The sequence below is a fragment of the Mustela nigripes genome, chromosome 12 (assembly GCF_022355385.1).
Source record: "Mustela nigripes isolate SB6536 chromosome 12, MUSNIG.SB6536, whole genome shotgun sequence".
NCBI lineage: Eukaryota > Metazoa > Chordata > Mammalia > Carnivora > Mustelidae > Mustela > Mustela nigripes.
Genome location: NC_081568.1, coordinates 78,184 through 98,738, shown reverse-complemented (window position 1 = coordinate 98,738; position 20,555 = coordinate 78,184). Strand labels below are relative to the sequence as shown.

At 59.7% G+C, this 20,555-nt stretch overlaps 1 protein-coding gene across 7 annotated transcripts in view; it reads right to left on the bottom strand.

Moving 5' to 3' along the window:
- Nucleotides 1–38: 38 nt before the first annotated feature.
- The window catches only part of PLEKHG4B (pleckstrin homology and RhoGEF domain containing G4B), a 78,735-nt gene continuing 58,218 nt past the window's right edge, over nucleotides 39–20,555 (bottom strand). For 4 of the 7 annotated variants that reach the window (XM_059416777.1, XM_059416780.1, XM_059416779.1 and 1 more), the window contains 14 exons: nucleotides 19,425–19,541; nucleotides 19,077–19,175; nucleotides 18,336–18,478; nucleotides 17,743–17,881; nucleotides 14,042–14,802; nucleotides 11,426–11,678; nucleotides 10,285–10,374; nucleotides 9,980–10,210; nucleotides 8,133–8,303; nucleotides 7,344–7,524; nucleotides 5,805–5,912; nucleotides 5,327–5,569; nucleotides 2,201–2,316; nucleotides 39–882 (listed from right to left, as the gene is read on the bottom strand). In XM_059416777.1, coding sequence (XP_059272760.1) covers nucleotides 877–882; nucleotides 2,201–2,316; nucleotides 5,327–5,569; nucleotides 5,805–5,912; nucleotides 7,344–7,524; nucleotides 8,133–8,303; nucleotides 9,980–10,210; nucleotides 10,285–10,374; nucleotides 11,426–11,678; nucleotides 14,042–14,802; nucleotides 17,743–17,881; nucleotides 18,336–18,478; nucleotides 19,077–19,175; nucleotides 19,425–19,541 — 2,658 coding nt within the window. In that variant the 3' untranslated portion in view covers nucleotides 39–876. The other 3 variants (XM_059416781.1, XM_059416782.1, XM_059416783.1) reach the window with 3 other exon arrangements.

The window sequence follows — 20,555 nt, the reverse complement described above, 5'->3', positions numbered from 1 at the left end:
CAGATACGACAGAACCAAGTAAGAGAATCGAGACCATGTCTTAGAAAGACATTTATTTATGTTCTTAAAGTTTGGAACGAGGCAGCACTGGAGCAGAGAAACAAAGAAACCGGCTTACAGCAGCTGGAAATCACCAAGGCTGCCACCTGGGGGACAGGGTTCGTGGGGAAGACCTCCCAGCAGGAACCTCACTCAGGGTCTGGCGTGTACCTGGGCTTTCCCTGCATGTCACTACTCTGTGCCTCCATTTGGCGAGGGGTGGTCCTCTTGGGGCACTGTCCACACCCCAGACCTCAGGCCCGGCAGCTGTGCCCTTGCCCCAACCGGGGTCCCGGCCCACAGGTGGTGACCGGTTCCCACTATCTACACAGGCCTTGTTAAAAACAAAAAACCTGAGAGATTCCCTCAGAGGCATCCCTGCACCTGGGACATACCACAGCGGGTGCCGCTCTGGGGGAACCACTGCCCATGGGCCTGCGTTGCCTGGAAGGACCGTGAGACGTGTTCCCCGAGGGTTCGCCCTGCTCTGAGACACCCCGAGTCTGCCTGGACCACCCCTGGGAGCCAGGGTTCCACCCCAATCTCACAGCAGCCTTCAGAGCACGGGGGAAGCTCCGGGTGTGGAGGTTGGAGCCGCCCGGGCCTCTGGGCCCCAGAGCTGGGGTGGAGGAGCTGTGTAGACTGCTGGAGGTGGCGCCCGGGCGGGCGGGGCCCGTGGCGCGCTGCCTGTGTGGCCGGCGGCTGGAGTAGGGGTACGTCAGGAGCCCCCAGCAGGAGTGCCTCCTTTCCAGACCTCGGGCACAGGTCCGGGTGGAGGCTCCTGTGGTCCCTGTGCCGGAGATTCTCCCTGGAGGGGCTGAGCCTCTTCCCCACACGTCAGAGCTGTGAAAGGAAGGAGGTCGTTACTCACGGACACCCGGCGCCCTGGGCGTGCACAGCACAGGGTCCTTGTCTGGGAGGCCCTGGGAAGGCCTCGCTCCCTGCAAGGTGCCCTCGGACTCATGGACACGCAGGTTTGCAAGAAGCACTTGGGGCCAGTGCAGACAAGGTCAGGGCAGCAGAGACCAGAGTGTTCTCCGCAAGGCTGGGGGCTCTCAAGGCGGGCCTGCCCCCGGCTCTAGGCCCAGAGGAGCCTGCGGCATGGCCCCCTGGCCTGGCATCCCAGTGCTTCTGGGGGTAAAAAACGTTCTGGCCCCGAAGTGATCGGTTCCGTGTTTGCCGTTCTGATCCTAGAACACAAGTGCGCGCGCACCTCCCAGCAACTCTGGTGGGGCCCAGGGAGTGGGCTAGGAGTCCGTGTCGGGGAAGTCCCTGTTCTCAGGACAGGTGGAGGTGGTCCCCACTGACTCCTGTGGCCAGGCCTCTGGGGAGTGACTACACCACGGGCCAAGGGCCCCCTCGTGTTGCGGGAAAACCCGAGCTCTCAGAAATCACTGCACACCACTTTCTTGGGTGTGCAGTTTCCGGGGGGTTTAGGCAGCAAGATCCAGGGGAGGTTGATCTGGGTACTGGAGAACAGGGGACAGCCTTGCTGGCCAGGGTGCCCCTTCTGGGGGGGCTGTTCACGTCTAGCCGCGTGACTGTGTGTGGGAAGCATCTAGAACGGGGCGGAGACGCAGCCAGGTAGTCTGGCTGCTGGCGGCCCGCACGCCCAGCACCTTAGGGTGGCAGTGGATGTGAGAACCCTCCTGTTATTTCAGGGGAGCAGGGACGGCCTTCCAGGCAGACCACTGTCCAGAAGCCTTTGCTCTGGCAGAAGGAGAGGAGATCCCTGATTGGAGACCATGTCACTGGTCTTCGTCCGTGACGGACTGAAGACCTGTCCCGCACACTGGACGCTCAGCATGCCCTCAGACCCAGCCCTTCCCTCTGATGCATCCCAGAAGATGGACGTGAGTGTCTGCCTGGAACTGGGGGAAATGGGGGTGCCTCCCCACAGCCAGGACTGTGTTTGCCAAAGCGGATACGGGTGTGACCCGAGGCTGGGGGCTTCCTCCTCGGGGGCCCCTTTTCCTGGTCGCCCCATCCCTCCGTTGGGGAGGACGTGTCTGTGTGTACATGCAAGGCTGTGTGGGGCTCTCTCCTGCAGACTGTGGACAGGGAACGGCCGGTTTTCAGGTAGGAAGACCCGCCAGGATCCTTGAGCGGGTCCCGAGCCTCTCTTGGGATGGCGAGGGGTGTCTCAGGAGTGGGGACTCACCATCGTGGTGTGCTGGCTGAGCGTGGGCACCTGTGCGCCCCTCCTGGGGCCCTCCTCAGAGAACAGCTCTGGGAGCCCAAGGCCACTGTCCCCTGATGACGACATGCCCTCGGTCACTGCAAAGAGGGGCTGGGTCAGGGCTGGCCGTCCCGCCATCTCCGTGCTCAGCACTCAAGGCCCCCCGAAGCGTGTAAGCAGAGAACAAGGCATGTCCCATGCATGCAGACTTGTCGCAGGACAACTGTGAGGCTGGGTCTACGCAAGCGACGCTGCTGGGGGCCAGGCACCCTTAGGAGCAAGTGTCTCCAGACGCGGCTTTTCTGGAATCAGAGGATGGGGGACGGGGCTCTCTCCTCCCGCGGGAAGCCTCGGGCTCACGCCCGGCAACTCCAAGGGAAACACAGAAAATGAGGCCAAAGAAAGGCCGCGTGGCTTCAAGGCCGAGCGGGAAGGGAGGGGGACGAGGTCTCAGCCCCAAGGGCTGCGGGGGGCCTGTTCGCGTCCCCGCAGGCGAAGCTGTACATCGCCACCCGTTCTGCACATACAGCCCGTGGCCCTGTGGCGTGGGCATGACCTCCTGGTGGCCGTGGGGGCTTTGCCGCAAGCTTCTGTGCGGGGATCACGATGCTGGGATCACCGGGCAGTTTCTGCGCGGGGCTGAGCCAGGCTGAGCAGAGCCCTCCCGCAGGGAGCCTCGCCCTCCATGGGAGAAGGGGCAGCCGCACTGGCAGACTCAGGGCGCGGGGGGCTGCTCTGGCCCACGTGGGGTCTTGGGAGGCCGCCGGGAAGGGGGGTGGACCGGCAGCCATGCCCCCCGTGTGGGCTGGCACAGGACAAGCCCAACTGAGGCGCCCTGCTCTGGGCACCCAGGCACCCCAGCAGGGCTCCGGCGTGACGCCTCCATCTGCGCAGAGATGCGCTTGCGGTCGGAGGTGCCCTCCGAGCCGCTGTCCTGTCATGGCAGCGGAGGAACGTGGGGGCTTGGAAGGACGTGGTCCCTCGGGCAGTGCTGCCCTGAGCAGGGGCCCCCTAGGGCTGTGGTACCGTGGGAGGACTTGTTCTGGGAACCCAGAGGCCTGTGGGGCCCCCCCGGCAGGGGGCGGAGGAAACCAACGACCGGGGTGCCGCCGCACACCTGTTGCCTCGGTGCGGAGCCGAGGGCAGACCGGCACGGGGTCTGGCCCTGCCGGTCGTCGGTGCGTGGCTGGCTAGGGTGTAGGTAGAGCCTGGCCGCGGGCCCTGGCCCAGGGACTCAGTCCACACGGGCACACACGGGTCGCTCAGGAAGGGCTCCTCCTCCTCCTTGCGGTCACTGTGTGCTCAGCCTTCGCCTCGTTAGTCCTTCTGCCTTCTCTAGACGGAGCTGTTCCTACACTCCCTTCTAGCTCCCCTGCTGGCGTATTAGCTCTAAGTGTTTTGTTATTTGAGGGGTCGTTTGGGGTTTAAAATATCTAATGATTCAGATGCCTCCCGTGATACTATACACCTTGGCCATGGCACAGAATGGCCACATTTCCAGACGTCCTGCACATGCACGTCCAATCAGCCTCAAGGATGTTCCTGCCGTGTTCCCTTTCCTCTGCGCTGTCCTCACAGATATTTCTCTAGAGTCTTCATTCTGCCTCTCCGAGCGTCCCTGCCCTTCTCCCCGCAGACCATCCTTGGACGCTTCGGGTCTGTCTGCTGGTGAGCCGTCTCGGCTCCCGCAGGCATGAACTCGTCCTGGTCTCACCGTTTCCGAAAGGCGTATCTGTCACACTGAACTCTAGTTTCATGGTTTTCTCTTTCAGAGTGTTTGGATGGTCCCTCCCTTGTGCTATCTTCGGTGAGAACCCTGCCGCCACCGACCCTGTCCCCGGCGCAGCGCAGGCCACTCTCCAGCTACTCTCAGGGTGTCCTGGCTTCCCCGCGGACGACGTGCGCTCACAGGTGCTGGGGCTCATTGGGCTTCCTACCTGCGGGTTCACACCTTCACCAAATCAGGGAGATATCCATTCCTTCAAAGTTTTGTTGTCCCTCCATTTTGGGGCTTTTAGGTGTTTATGAAGCCTCTTGAAGTTGCCCCACAAGTCATCGATGTTCTGCCTTGATTCTCTGTGTGTCATTTGGGACAGTGTCTACCGATTTGTCTCCACTAAGTGGTGCTTTCTGTTACCCCACCTGGGGACGCGTCGCCCTAAGTTCCACGGCCTTTGTTCGGGCCACGTTCAGTCCTTCCTATCTTCCCGGCTGTGACCCGGCGTTTTGGACATCGGGGACATGGAGCGCTGGTGTGAGTGCCAGGACTGGGAATTCTAGCGACCACCTCGGCTCTGCCTGATTGGCCACGGCCCCTGTTCCGGTCTGTTTCCTGCCTCCCTGCACGCCTGGTACCAGCCAGTGTACCTACACTGTCGGCTGCTGGGGATTGTTGTGACTCCATAAATCTCCTTAAGCTTTGCTCCAGGACATGGCTGGACTCCCTGCAAATGCCCTGTGTTCACGACACGGTGGCAGGTCAGCAGGGACACTCAGTCCGATACCCTCCTCCCCCCTTGCAGGCTCTGCTCAGGACCCGTCACCTCCCTGGGGACGGGATACGGCCGTCAGCTGCTGGGAACAGGTGTGTGTGTGTGGAGGACACTCTCTCATGGTCCAGGGATCTGGCCTGGACAGCCTTCCCAGGTGCGGTGCTCTCTGCTGCACCCAGACCCTGCAGGCCTGTCCCAGTGTGGGACTCCCCCCGCTCGGTCCTCCACTGGGGGTCTGCAGGCTCTCTGGCCCACACCTGGGGGCTCTCAAGGCAGAAATCAGAGCAGTCACAGAGCCCCCATCACAGTCCTGTCTCTCACGGCACTACCTTTGGAGCTGGACATCCTAGGTTTTGAAACTGCCTTTCACGTATTTCATCTGTTCATGTTTGCTTGTGCCTGGTTCTGGTTGTTTTAAACCTATTCCCTGTTCTCTCGTCTTAGGTGGAAGTGACCGTTTCTGTTGTTTTCTTAATTAAAGAAAAACTGTAATGTGTTTGAAGACTCTTGGAAGTCTGTAAGAGCAAGTGAGTTAGAAGACCGAGCGAAGCCCCCCATCCCTGGAACCAGCTGTTGCAGGCTGGAGTGGGCACGGTCCGTGCCTGGGTGCACTCACGCAGGGAAGGCGGGCTGCCGGGCTCCTGTTCCAGCTCCTCCTCCTCCTGGAAGCAGGCCTGCAAGTCAGCCGGCCAGGGGCAGTGGGTGGAGCTCAGCAGGGCTGGGCTCAGTGGCCCCAGGGCTGAGGATGACTGGCTGCCCGAGGAGGAGGTACTGCTATCTGAGATGGTGGAGTGTGGTCTCTTAAAGGAAGCGGCATGGTCACAGAGGGGCACAGCCACGGATGCTCGGGTTCGTAGCTCTGGAACGGGACAGAAAGCAGGTCAGCTTGGCACTTGCTCTCCAAGTGCTGCCCAGATCCAAAAATGGAGTAGCCATCTGGGAAACCGACCAGGTCCCTCCCCTCAGTCCTGTCAGGCGTGGCGTGACCACCCCCCAGCCAGCCTGCTGTGCTGCCTCTTGGGGTCCAAAGTGAGTACCAGGGGCCTGAGTCTGAGTCCGTGGACAGAACAGGGGGAGGGCTGAAGCCACATTACCTGCTCCCTTCTTGACAGACCGGTCACTTATGGCCGCATCGCTGGGCTGGATGTCCATGAACGGCTTGTTGCCTAACCCCATGGACACCATTTCTTGCATTCTGAGTTCTAAAACAGAGTAATGCAGGACAATTCTCCAAGCAACTGCTTGGCTTTGATACCACTGCTGATGATGCTCTGTACCCAACCATCCAGACCAGAAGCCCGTAGGGGCCTGGCCCAGCACCCTCCCCGAGTGTTGCAGGGCCCCCGAGGGGCTGGGGCTCCCGTGCTGGTACATGCTTCTGGTCTGGCCTCACAGTGGCCTTTCTCGGGGAGCTCAAGGAGCAAACCAGAAAAAGGGGGACACGGGACTCAGGGACTGGTGTCTGACTAGGCAGAGAAGGGAGGGGTCCCCTCTCAGCATAAAGGACAGTGGGTCACTCGGCAAGCCAAGCCTGCAGGGGGGCACATGGCTATAAGACAGACAAGCTGACAGACATTTATATGGCTTTGACTACAGAGCATAGCGTGAAGGTCTGAGAATGAGTAACTCCTTGGTAAAACCAAGCAAAGAAAACCAAAGAGATTATTCCAGTTGGGGGCAATGGAGGGGGAGGGGCGGGAAGAGAGGGGACTGCGGAGGGCAGTGGGGGTCAGGCCGGGGGGGATTCCCGCTCCGTGGAAGGACCGGGTCTACTCTATGGGGACTGGGAGCCAGTGAGTGTCTGAGCAGAGTTGCAGGGCACACGTACGTATGTGCGAGTGTGGACGTGCGTGTGTGAGCGTGTGCATGGGGCGCTCTGCCCTCTGGAGGAAGCTGCTGGGGGAGGCCGTGCTGCCTCTCTGATGAAGGTCAGGACACTGGCCAGGTGGCCGCCGAGAAAGGGTCAGGAGGTCGTGCTTCCATGTTAGGACACTAGGGCCCTTAGGGTTTCTCCCGCCTGGGGAGTCGGAGCAGACAAAGGGCCGGCTTGGAGGGGCGGCCATGCAGACGGCATCTGTAGCAGCCGGACCGGGTGAAACGCCGCCAGGCGGGTGTGAACAGGAGGGGCTCCAGGGATGAAATCGGGGGGGCAGAGAAGACCAACCAAGGGGACCAACTTCCAGGAGCAGGAAACCTAGGTAAGTCCTGGCCCAAGGAGCATGGCACCTGATGGAGATGGCCCTCTCCTCCAGGGAGGCCACAGGCGGACCATCAGCCCCATGTCCAGAGGGGCAGGACACTTTGATGAAGGGTGGGGCAGAGAGCAGTAGGCCTAAGCTGTCCGGAGCAGATTATGACAACGCCTCTGGAGTGGCCTGTGGGGATGGAGGTCTTGTAAAGGGTAGGTTTATCTGTGCAGTGATGGCAGGGTCACCATTTCCACATGGATACAGGAGCTCTCCAAGGGCCACCTGCCCCGTACTGGCCCCAAACACCTACCCAGGTCCAAGCCCCACACCCCTGACCCCAACACCCTGCCCTGAACTCAGCCCCTCACCCCTGGCCCTAAATCTCTACCCCGAGGCTGGCCCCCTAAACACAGAGCTGGCCCTGGGTGGCCCTCTTCTGCCCACCTCTGTTCCGCAGAGCCTGCCGCCACAGGATCTGCCCTATCACATGGGTCCAGGCCGACTTGACCTCTGCAGAACTGGCCTGGAGAATGTAGGTGTCTTGGGACTTTCGCCTCCTGCGGAACCAGATCTCAAACCTCAAGCCGCTGTCTCCAACGTTCTCCGTCAACCCAATCTCTGCCGTCTGCACCAGAAGCCGTGAGGGCAGCAGCGTCAGCAAACACCGATCCAACTTGAGCCCACAACCCCTCCAGCAGACAGCTGACAGCAGCACCTCAGGAATGGAGCTCCTTCACCCGACAGTGAACGGTGCGGGGTGATCGGGGGTCCCGCCCATGTGCACTGGCTCCGTCTTGGAGCCGCAGTGTCCCCACTGGAGAAAGGGAGGCGGGACTGGCGGGCTCTATGGTGCTCTGAGGTTGTGGCACGGGACGGGGCCACAGGACCCCTCTGGTGTTCTCCTCTGCGTTGGCAGGTAAGGGGTTACAGGGGTGGGCTCCTCCTGGGGGCTCAGGAGCTCGGAACCTCCAGAGGGTGGGGGCCACACTTGGCCCAGGGGAAGGCCATCTCCAGTGTCTGCCTTCACCAAAATTGGAAATTAAGTTACCAGTTGAGACACTGAGATTTCCAGCCACTGAAACAGCCCCGGGAACCGTAAAGGACAAATGTCTCCCTGCAGCTTTCAGAGCTCAGATACAGAAGCCCAGAAAATAAGTGTCACCCATCCCTGCTCGTGCCCAGAGGACCAGGACCTGACACCCCACCGCATCAGGTGTGAGGCAGCCACGTTACCTTGAAGGACTGCTTGTACGTGTAGGTGTCGTAACCCCCTTCCACCTTCCTGGTCTTGCTAAACAGGATGAGGTCTTCGAAGAGGAACACGTGCCTCAGGTGCTTCCTCCTCCCGCAGCACACGATGAACTCGTCCTGGCATCTCAGAGGCCCCTGCTCCTTCAGACTCACCTGCACACGGAGCAAGCCTCCCTCAGGGACACTTGGACCTGCCCTGACCCCACCCTGAGCCCCACGGAGAGGCCAGGGGCTGGGGGTAAACTGACCGCCAATGGCTGGTGCCTCCCCCAGTGATGCCCGTGTAAGGAACCTCCGTCAGACCCAAAGGACACAGCTCAGGAGCTTCTGGGATGAACGAGTGTGGCTTCCTGGGGCAAGGCACAGTCCTCTCCCCACACCGGGCTCTGTGCCTCTATTCCGGCTGCCTGTTCCGAGAAAGGCCCCTTACAACAAATCAGGGATGCTGGAACTCAGCGGTTTCTCTGGGCTGTGGTTGTCACGTCGTACGGGTATGGTGTGTCGGGGGCGTCTCGTAGGATGGAGCCCCTCCCCGGGGGGTCTTGCCCTATGTCTAGGCAGATGGTAGCAGGATTGAGCTGAGTTATCGGAAGCCCAGCTGGTGCTGAGAAGTGCTCGGAGGTACGGGGACAACCCCACACATTGGAAATGGGGCCGAAGCCAGAGGCCAGGAAGGGCCGCGCTCGTCTGCATGACAGTCGCAGCTCAGTTTTACCGCACCTTCCACTCAAAAGCCCTGGTGTCCATCAGAACGGAAGCCCCGTTGCTGACACGGAGCTAGTCTCTCTCGTTACCATGTAAACACCCGACAGGGACCCCGTCACGAATTCCGCACCCGAGTGACCCAGACGCCCCCCGAGCTGTAGTCCGGGCTGGTGGCTGTGTGGGAAGACGTGGGCTCCACACCCCGGCGAAGCCGCCGCTCCCTTTGTGCTGTGCTTTTCAAACCACAGAAACCCCTGCAAGCTCTCTTGTGACCTCCCAGCCCTGGGCAACCCTGTCCCCAGTAGCTGTCTGGGCCTGCTGAATGAAGGGGTCCTGGGGGTGACCACACTTGGGGTGCCCTGCGTCCTCCATGGCCGTTCACGGAGAACTACACTCCATGCTGGACTCTACCTGTGGCAGCCGCCACAGCCACGGCTCTACCTTTCCTAGCTGGTGCCGGGGGTCCCCCGTCCAGCCCGGGTGGGGTCAGAGGCCAGGGTGTCAGCACAGCTCCAACCATACCCACACATCGGCCAGTCCACCTTGCAAGGCTCGCAGGGTCGGTCAGCAGGAGGACAGTCCACGTGGGGCAGTGGCCCAGAAGCCGGGCCGCATCACGGCAACCAGAGCCTGCGCTCAGACCTGCTGCTCGTGAAACTCTTACTGTTTGCAGCGGGGCACACGAAGTTTCATTTTGTGCTGGGAATTCTGTGACTGTCCCTCCAGCTGTCCGAGGCACGGGGCTCTGCTGGAGAAAGGGCTCTTCTTCTGTCTATGCCAGTCCCGTCATGCCACCGTGTGGGGGGCACAGGCGCCGGGCCTCGGCACCCCAGCAGAGAGGCTGACGGCATGGGGTGAGCCGACGCTGGTTGGCCCCAAGCCTGACGGCCAGCTCATGTTTTCACGCATCGCATTGTTCTGAAGTTGCCCCAACAAGCGGACGGTTAGCCATTTAGAGCCAGGCGCAGTTGCCCGGACACGAAAGCCATCCTTACCGCCCTGGTCTGCTGGACCCTTGGGAGGCCTCAAGCTTCAGGAGACCCCCAGAGGAGAGCACGCGCTCTGACCCCAGGCCTCATCTTTCCCGATCTCAGGAGAGCCCGTCTGGGCCTCGGGGCACTTACATCACAGCCTCGGACGGCGTCCATGGCCAGCAGGTCGTTGCCGTGACGCAGCTGGAAACGGACCATGTCTGCGGCAGCCTGGAGCTCGCGCAGCTCCTGCTCCCTGGCGGGGCAGCCGCCAGCCTCCCGCACCAGGTCCTGCAGCAGCAGCAAGTACTTGCCCATACGCTGCACGGGCTTCAGCAAGTAGGAGGCCAAGTCCATCTTGTCACCCAGCTGCTGCTGCTTGTCCTGCAAGGGCCGGGGCGAGAGGGTCAGCCTGGGCCAGGACGGGGGCAGCGCGGCTTGAGGGGTAGGGAGGTGACCTTGAAGAAGGCGTTGCCGTGGCTGCAGAGCAGGGCGTCCGACTGGGGCTTGTTCTTGCTGTAGAGCGCGTACATGCCGAACTCTTCCTCCTGCAACAGGGGAGGGCGCCGTGCACCTGAGCTGGGGCCGGGGCAGTGTCTGTGCCTCTGCCCCACCTCTGGGTGCAGAGCCCCATGGGCACGCGACGAGGAGGCTCTAGGCTGCGTTAAAACCCTCTGGGCTTCCCAGCATGTGGGGGCAACTTGGGTGGATGCCAGAGTTCCAGAATCCATCTTTACAATATAGGGTTTGGGGAAGAGGTGGAGGCTGGCCTGGGAAGAAGCATGGGGAGGGTTTGCCCCTTCACAACCAAAGTTGTGTCAACATTTAAAATTCTCACCATTATTATCAATGTAAAGCAACACAGAGTTTGCCTTATGGCTAAAAGCACCTTCTTAGAAATAGCTGAAAAGACGCAACATGGGCTTTCTTTGACATGTCTGTTGCAGTAAACTACATTTCATAACGCTGGGCCCAGAGCCGCGTCTGCCCGCGGCCCAGAGGCCACTGTGTCCCCACTGCCTGAGCACAGACTTGGTGAGAGCACGGTCTCTGCAGACTGAATTCAGAATTTCGTGAAGACCCAGGAGGGGAGAGGCTCATGTCCGCAGCTGAGAAGACACTCACTCACCAAGGAGAGAGCAGCCCTCGAGCTGGTGCATCCTCCATGAGCCTCCGTCGAGACCCCGACGGGGCTGCACGCCAAAGGACTGTGGAGGGCACCAGGTGGGCTCCCAGGGACAGGGAGCAAACTGAATTGGGGAGCTGCTTTGGGCCGATTACCTCGAGTGGTGAGGAGAGAGATGTGGGGCTGTGCAGTGAACCCCAGGGGAAGGCGGCTCTGGGGAGCCAAGGGTGCCTTCGGCTGGCACCGAGTGACACGGCCAGGGTGATAAGACCCACAGGCTTCTCGTCTATTTTGGTGTCTGTTGATTGACCAGTCTTGCATCCTGTTAGGGACACATCTCCTAGGCCTGGTCTTCAGTGATCCAAATTCCCTGCCAGAGCCGGCCTCTCCGAGGGCACCCTGGGCTGATGTCCCCTCAGCGGACCACAGAGCCAGCTGCCATGCAGCCCAGCGCCCAGGAGGGAGGGACTCACGTGTCTCAGGAACCCGCGGCCCGCTGCCAGTGGGCAGGGCTGGCAGTGCTCCAGCTCTGCCAGGAAACGCTGGCCGTGGAAGTCATAGAGCTTCTCCAGGTTCCCAAAAACAACGCTGCGCTTCCCTCGAAGGGCCTGGGGCAGGTCTGTTCTTTCCATTTCTGGAAAGTAGTTGTCGATGACGTACCCTAGGGACCTCACGTACTCCCTCTCCGTGGAGACCATCTCGGCCAGTATGTGCTGCCGGCGGCTGCTGGAAGACAGAGGGGCGGGTGGACCCTGAGGCGGCTGCGGGCCTGGCCTCCCTCCAGGCCTCAGAGACCCTCGGCCAGCGTCATTCCTGCCTCACACGGAGACGAGATGCTCTGCAGGCCCGGGGAGTGCGTGTGATTAGACGTGGGCCTCAGGGGCACAGAACGTAAGAACTTCCTACGTGATCTGTCAGCGGCAAATGCCATCACGTGGGGTCCTTTGCATAAAGGAGTAAGAAGAGAAATACGGGGAGGAAGGCGTCGTAGAAAGAAACCGGTTGTGTGAAATATCTCTATCCTATTGGTCGCAGCTGTTCAGGGTAAAAGATTCTTCCGGAAAGCGAGCAAGAGAGACTCCTAGGACCCCGAACTTGAACCCGGGCCCTGCGGTCTCATCTCCAGATGGCTTGATGCCGGCACCCTCCGCAGGGCCGGCTCTGGCAGTGGCAAGATTTAAACACAGCAAAGAAGCCTGTGCTGGGGACGTACAGGGAGAGGCTTTCCGACGCGCATGGACAGCTGACCTATGGGAAGGCGCTTCTGGAAACCCAGCTTTCCACGGCCAAGACGTCCGACCTGGAGACCGAGGAGCAGCAGCCGGGGCTGAAGCGGCAGAGCGGGGCCTCGGGACCCAGGACGGAGCCGATGTGGGGAGCAGGGGGGGAGGCAGCTCCTTCCTGCCACGCAGAGGGCTCCCCGGGCCCCTGCTGGTGTGGCGTCCAGGCCGGGATGAGTCTGCGGCAGAAGCCACTTCTGGAGGCACCGAGGAGAGCCCAACCTGCTCGCTGGGGGCGCACCCCCTCCCGTGGGACAGCGCTCGGCCAGCAACACTCCGAATTAATCCGGAGCACAGCGGGGCTCGCGGACATTTTCCTGCCATTCCTTGTGTTTGCCTTGCTCAGCCGGAAAGCGGTCAGAAGCGACCGATGACAGGAAGTACACCTGTGGCCAGAAAGGCCGCTGCCCACTTGCAGCCGGAGAGCTGGTTCCTTTCCGCACTACCACAGCAGACTTAACAAATACCTGTGGCTCCTGTGGCGGCAGCGCTCCCGGCAGTGCTGGCACAGGAGGCCTGGACATTCCCCCAGTAAACCCGGGGTCACCCCTCCTATCACCCCTGCCTGAAAGCAGGCAGCCTTAAATATTTAAAAACAAAACTAGGATGGTCTGGCCATTGGGAAATGGAAACTTGACATAATGGCTAGAAATGTGTGTGGCAACGGCTGCCGGCCGAGTGACAGGGACTCTCTCCGGGCAACCGGCAGAAGGCCTGGGTTTTCACGGAAGACCGGGTTAGTTTAACGCTCTTGACTCTGGGCTCCGGCACCTGAGCAGGACGTGCTCCCTCTCTGGTGTGCTGTGGGGTCCCACTACCAGACCCTGGGTTGACAGGTCCCCGGGGACAAAGGCAGGTCGCCTTCCCACACCTGCTTGCTCCAGACTGCGGACGCCCACGGTGGAGCACTAGGGGCTCCCGGCAAGCAGAGGATCCCCATCCCTGTGGTCCGTGCCTCTGAAACTTTCAGGAGGAACTTGGGTGGCTGGGAGAGTGGTTCCTTCCAGAGCCTCCCGAGGGATTCCAAACCCCAGGAAAAGCCACCCAGCGACTCCCCAATGAACCCTTCCTGTTCCACCTCAGGGTTCCACCCCAAACAAGCTACACCATAACTGCCTAGAACCCGAAACATGAAGGTGTGTTTCAGGGGAGTATGGTCTCTGTATGAGGAGGAAACGTGTCCACCACCAAATGAGCAAAGAAAGCTAGGATGACGCCCTGCCGGCAGCCGGCCCAGCTCGCTCTACAGATGGCCCAACGGCCCACGGGCCAGGCGGGGACTCCAGCTGCCTGCGCTCCCCCTCGTTAGGGCTGGGCACAGTTCCTGCCCACTTTTCACCCCAACAGTCTATAAAATATATCTTCTTACACGTATCTTCTTACAGATTAAGCAAATTCATACGGATATCTCCATTCGGGAAACACACACACTTCTCACCTCAGGGCTGAGAGACTTGTTTTTTTTTTAAAGTAATTTTTAAATTACTTTAAATTACATCTTCATATCCCAGGTGTGACTTGCTTATTGTGAACGTCTATAAATGGGCCTCAAACGAGAGCTGGTTGTTCAGCCGCAGAGTGGGTGAGCCAGGTGCCCCCAAGCCATGGGAAAGGAAGCAGTTTGTAGGGAGCCTGCCGAACGCGGGAGGCCGGCAGCTTCTCGCCTGAGCTCACACGAGAGTGTGCTGCCTGGACCGGACACCGTGGAGCTGGAGGGAAGTTTGTGGGTTTTCTACTGGGTGCAAGGCTTTGACTCTCTGGCACCACAGGGACCACCAGGCCCAAGGACTGGAGGGGGGCGCACCTCACCTTCCTGCTCGCCTCCTTCCGTCCTCCTCGGAGAGGTGGGTCTTGGAGCGAGAGGACAGACTCTGGTTCCGAGTGACCAGGGGGCTCTCAGCATGTGGCCTTGGTGGGGGCTTCTTCTCAGAGGCCATGCTGCTGGTCACCTCTAGGCCCCTGATGAAGACCCCGGTGTGGCCTGGCCAGGGGGCGTCCCTGGGCCCACTGTCAAGCTGTGCGATCTCAAAGCTTCGTGTTTTCCTCATCATTTTCTTCAGGGGCTGTTTCCTGGGGTGGGTGGTGGGTGTCTGGATGCGCTCAGGGGAGCAGGGGGTGCTGTCCTGTGGGGAAGGCACAGCTGGGGCCAGGGGCTCGGTCTCCTGCCTGCACGGAGGGGCTCGTCTAGGGAGGCCAGGTAGCAGCTGGGCCTGCTTCCCAGTGCGACCCTCCGGGTCAGTGGGTGGGGCCCAGGACAGCTCACGTTGCCTCCTCTCGGCTCCAGGGGCCAGCTCAGGCTCCAGGGCTCTCTGGTCTAGAGGCGGAGTGCCAGGGTCTGGGCCAACCCCAGACAGGGCCTCTTGGAAGCGGGGTTGGGTCTGCAGCTCTAAGGGGTGCTGCTGCCGCAGCACCCGTGGGCCACCCAGGGCCACTGTCGCCGTGCTGGCCTCGGGGAAGCTCTGCACCGTCAGCTCTGCGGCCTCCTGCGGACAGCTCTGCACACATTCCATGCCCGGCTCTGGGCCCCGGAGCTCCAGGCACTCATGGCTCCGCTGCCTCCACCCATCCACCTGCATGGCAAAGGACGGTGCCTGTCAGGGCCGTGGAGGGCTGTCACGGCCACCACGGCCTTGGCACCCCATCCCACCTCAAGAAGTCACACCGCAGCTCAAGTAAACTGGGTCATGTTCCTCCTGCTCTCTAGGTGCCCCGCATCAAGGACCAGGGTGAGCCAGGTCGCCAGAGCAAGAGGAGGACCCCTCTGCCCACAGGGGCAGCAGCCAGCCAGACTCGCACTGAGGGCAGTGAGATGAGGTTGCGCCTGAGCCCCGTGAGGTCTGACTCCTCCACAGCCCCCAAGAACAGGAGGTGGGGCTGTCCCAGGGCCGTGGGATGGATGCCAGGCTGTTAGGACAGGTCCCACCCCTGCCCTGGTCTTCCCCGAACCCCTGGGTCCCATCAGGAGGAGCTGTGCTGCTGGGGCCTCTGGGGCACAGACAATTCTGGGGTGCTGGTGAGTTCGCATGTGCCATAGTGACTGTCCTGGGGTCTGACCACAAGCGGACTCTTAGAGCTGAGCTGGTAAAAAACAGGAAAGTTCATGTGTTCCTTTTGCTTGTCCACTTAGGACAATGAGTACCTTCCTTACACGGTGGCTGGGGGGCCCAGGGCGTGGTGTCGGGGGTGCTGGCCAGCTGTCCCAGGGCTCAGCTCTCTCGGGCCCACGGGGACTGGGCTCCCTAAATGTCCACAGCACATGAAGGTCTCTGGAGGCCATTCCACGGGGTTTCTCACTGCCTCATGGAAGTCAGACGGCTGAGGCCCCTGGCCAGCGCCCCCTCCCTCCACTCAGCTTGGCAGCCATGGTGCTCAGGCACCGTATAAAGTCCCAGACCGTGTCCTCGGGACCCTCGGAGCTGCTCTCCTCTGTCAGCTGAGGAGATGCTGCAGTCCAAGGAGCAAAGGGCCAGCACAAGCCTGGCGCCTGCTCTGTTTCTCTGTGTGAGTCTGCCCATGTGGACACGTTGTGGAAGGTCCGGGACCCCGCTGTTGCTACCACATGTTCTCAAGACACAGCAGCTCCAGGGGGCCAGGAACTTCTCTTTCCAACCACAACATGATCTACGTTGGAAAGGAAGGCTTTATTTTCAAACGTGTCAAGGAGTCTGGTTCTATGCTCGTGGGGACAAAGGAAGCCGCAGACACTGCTGAGGGGCCGGCTCAGCTGGTTGCCACCGTCTGCACAGCTGCCTGAGCCCAGCAAGCTGCGGCTGGCAAACACCCTGACGGCCACACCGCCTAGAGGTTTTAACCGCCGTCTCCACCATCAGGCCCCTTTCAGCCTGTGGCATCTCCGGGCCTCAAGTGCGCACGTGGACAGGCTGTTCACAGAACTTTCCATTTTGAAACTTGTTACTAAGCTGAAAGTACCCAGATGTCTTCTCTGGAGGAGACACTAGGGTACTTGGGGGCTGTCTGGGAGAGCGGGAGGGGCCGGCGGCAGCCCCCGCCTGCACCACACGGGGGACAGCAGTCCTTCACAGCGCACACTTCGGGGGTCAGGACGTCACGTCCGCATGTGTTCCCGTGGGCTAGCGATGCCAGCGACGCTGCTTGTGAGGGGCCCAGGGAGAGGTTTCCAGCAGTGCGGCGATGGGCCTGGAGCTACGGCCGCAGAGCTGTGCTGGGTGGCCCCGCGCTCAGACAGAGGGGAGCTGAGCATGCGCTCTCCGTGGACGGGGCCATGGAGGAGAATGTCGCGTCTGGGTTTTCACAAACACCAGCAGCCTGAGAGCAGAAGAGCAGGAGCCAGTTAAGGAGCAGAGACCCTCAGACGCACAGCTTCACTGCCAACTTCCTGGATAAGTCCTGGTTGGCTTCAAGAGTGAATGGAACAGGGCACCTGGGTGGCTCAGTGGGTTAAGCCGCTGCCTTCGGCTCAGGTCTCGGGGTCCTGGGATCGAGTCCCGCATCGGGCTCTCTGCTCAGCAGGGAGCCTGCTTCTCTCTCTCTCTCTCTCTCTCTCTGTCTGCCTCTCTGTCTACTTGTGATCTCTCTCTGTCAAATAAATAAATAAATAAATCTTAAAAAAAAAAAAAAGAGTGAATGGAACAATCCTGACCGTACAAGCCTTAGGACGGACTACCTCAGTTGTTCTGAAACCTTCAGGTAGGAAAGGTCATTTCCATCATAGCAAAGGACGGTGACACACTGGGGCAAGTATCTGTCGCATGACCAGAGTGTCCGTGTGAGTCGTGCCTGTAAGAGTGAAGCTTCGAGCTGGGGAAGCGGCTGCTGGGTTTTTGTAGAGAAGAAAATCACCCACAGAGAGAGGAAGATCGACTGTGGCATAAAAATCCCAGTGCAGGGATGAGGGCCTGTTTCCCCATCGGTGACGAAGGGATGCTGCCAGGGCAGCTGAACCAGGCAGGCTGCCTGCAGGCCCATTTGGCAAACGTGTCAAAACCTGGAAGACAGCAGGCCCCACCCCGGCCACCGCAAGCCTAGGCGCCCGTTCAAGGCAAACAATCAGAGAGTGTGAACGATGCAGGCACAGTGACGTGTACGGGCGGGTGGGGGGGGGGCGGGAGAGCCAGGGACCTGGGCTGGAACCGAACAAGCGCACGAAGGTCCAGGCCTCCACCCGGCCCTGCGCGTGCTGGCCGTCCTGGGGACTCAGCCTTGGGATGCCCTGGCTGTGGCCATCCTCCACCCTGACTGCCCCAATGGACACATAGGCCTCCAGAGAAGCCCTCCAGCCACACTTGACCTTGCTCTACAATGACCGCTGGGTGTGCCGGGGCTCCTGCTTCACTCAGTCTCATGGGAATAGTGATTGATAAAAGCATAAGGATTTAACTAGAAATACGTGCAAGCTTTTGAAAAGCTCTTCCATGCATACGTTCCCGGAGGAAAGTGGATGATAATGTAGTACATGGTGACAGTCGTTATTTCAGGAGCAGAGTCTCAGAATGTTTTCCTCTTCCGGCTTCTTTGACCGGAGCGCTTACCTGGCCTTGTCGCTCCTGGAGCGCCCTCACTCCCTGCAGCCTCTCCAGCTCCTGCAGACACCTGTTGGAGGCGAGGACAAGCCGATGTACCTCTTCGTCCACTTGGTCGTACAGCCTGGAGGCAGCCTCGATGGCATCCCTGGGAAAGAAAGGGTCAGAAAGCCAAGTTGTTCAGAGACATACGCTTTTGGCGACAACCTAGCGAAGAAAGCACAGCTGGGCTCTTGGCCTCCCTTCCGTCGGACACAGATGGAACACTCCAAGGAGGTCCACAGCCAGAGCAGGAACAGGACGTGCTGGGAGTGACAGGTGCAGGGGTGTGGGCATGTGAGTGGGCGGGCATGGCTCCCCAGGACAGAAATAGACAAAGAAGCTTTCCACTGGGACCTTTGCTGAATTCCGTGGTGATGAGTTTTGCCTTCTACTTGAGCAGTCCCAGGAAGCTGCTCCTTTTGTTTGGAAGATACAAATGTCCATAGGCTCCCGTCCAAAGTGTGCCCATTAGCAAGAGCAGAGGTTTGGACCCCTGGGCGATGCTGCAGGTGACAGGAATGGACATTATTCTGGACGGGCGGCCCCAGCATGGCACTCACCGGCAGTCTTGGCTGGTGCCCAGCTGCTCTGTCCTCAGCCGCGCCAGCACAGCACCACCCTCTAGTCGGAGGGCCACCAGGAGGGCATCTTCTAGCACACACTTCATCATTGCTTTGTGCTTGCCAATTAGGTCTGTGACCTCCTACATGGGGTGGGAGAAGCGTGCCTAGAACCCTGTCCTCCACGGGGAGTGCCAGGTGTGTTCCTGTGCTTGTCAACAAGCTGAAAGTTGGGCGGGGTGGTGGGACGCACACTCGACCCCCACCCCAGCAGGGAGGCCGTGAGTCCCAGAGATGCTCACCCGAGGGGCAGGCGAGACTAAGGAGAGGAGAAAGGAGGGAAGTGGGACACTTGGCAGCAGGAGGAGAGCCTGGCATTTGGTGGTCTGTGTGGACCGGCCCACAGACCCTGTACCCTGAGGTGCCTCCAGCCCGGGTCTCTAGGCTGCTGATTTTCCTCCAGCCAGTCTGCCTCCGTGTCCCAGTGGTACGTACTCAGGCCTCAGTGGCACACCAGCACACGAGGTGGCTGAGTGGGTATTTCTTGTCTGGGCATGGGGGGATTTTTTTTTTTTTTTTGGTGACGGGAAAAAGTGGTCTTTTGGAAGTCCTTTGCAAATTGAAAGGAATTTACAAGTTTAAAAAGGCTTGAAAATCCCTGCTCTGGATAATAGATTTGGCTAAATCTTGATGGTCCCACCCACCTGCCTGTGAAATAAAATAAAATCCAGGAGAACTTACCTGTGCTGTGCTCAGGGACCGGGGGGTATTCAGGGAGAGGACTGAATTCTGTAGGAAAACAATGGCATCCTTGCAATTTGTGGTGAAGGGCTCCAGCTTCTATTCTCCAGGTGGGAGAGGCAGGAGAGACCAGACACAGTGTTAGCGTCCACAGAAGCACTGGGGGTAACACCCTCCCTGCCCAGTGTGGGACTTCCAAGCCCCCCACCGTGTGGCTCTCCACAGCCCGTGAGTGCGGCGTGGTGGGCACAACACCTGGGGTGGGGCCACCTGTTTCAGGTGTGAGTGAAAACATCTGCATGAGGAGAAGTCCCAGGACACTTGCAGGTGCTGTGGCTGTGACCTTACCCTACGGAAGCAGATCCAGGCACTGTGGCTGTAGGGAAAGGAGCCATCAAGGTCTGCGGTCAGCTGCGAGCTGTCAACCAGCTTGTGCAAGGCCTTCAGGGAGCCCACTACCTCACACTGCCAAGGAGAAGCAGTCACTGGTTATGGCCACAGATGCATTCATGAAGGACCACTATGATAGCTCACTCCGGGGAAGACTACCACCGACAGGGTTGGGAGGCAGGTTTAGGGTCCAGTGACCCTGCTTTGCTGGTGGCATTAATGGGCTGAATGTAGTTGGGTCCAGGAATGAAGGTGCAGAGGGGTGAAAGGAAAAGGTAGCAAAGAGAAATGACAGAAAGATTCCAAATAAGACCAAAGGAAAAAAAAAAAAAAGGAAAACTTGAAAAGTAAGAGAAGGCAAGAAGGCAAGATGATGGGGGAAGGGAAGGAGAAGAATGAACGAAGCGATTCTGAGACGGCAGAGCTGGTCCTTCTCAGACAACCTGAGATGCTGCGGAGCGGCAAACAAGGTCCGGCTCACTGAGGGGGCTGCTGAGAGATGCAGGAAGGGGGCGGCGGGGTGAGCTCTCCATTTGCATGGCTTTGGCTCGAAGGCAGGATGCCAACATGGGGCACTGGATTGACTGAGGCTCTGACAGAGAAACAGGCATCTTTCTGGCCTGAAGAACCAGAAAACAGAGCTGGGTTGGAATGTAGACATTAAATCCTACAAGGGAGAAAGGGAGCTCCAGTTGTGTGTAAACTGTGCCCAGGACTCCCACTGACCGTGAACCATGTATGCACGGGAAGACTCTGGGTAGCTAAAGGCAAAAAGAACTGAACTAGACCTACACAGGGGACAGTTTTCAGTTTGAGTCCAACCAAGTTACATGCATTTCAAAACAGTCCGCCATGGACATCTGTGACAGAATCCACAGTCAGCAAGTTCAACATTATTTGACAGAATGTTCACATGTCCAGAATACAATCCAAAATTACCAGGCATGTGAGGGATCAGGAACATGTGATGCATTCTCAAGGGACATGACAGTCAACAGACGTCAACCCAGAAAAGACCCGGATGTTGCAATTATTAGACAAGGACTTTAAAGTAGTGGTCATAACTATGCTCGATGATGTAAAGGAAAA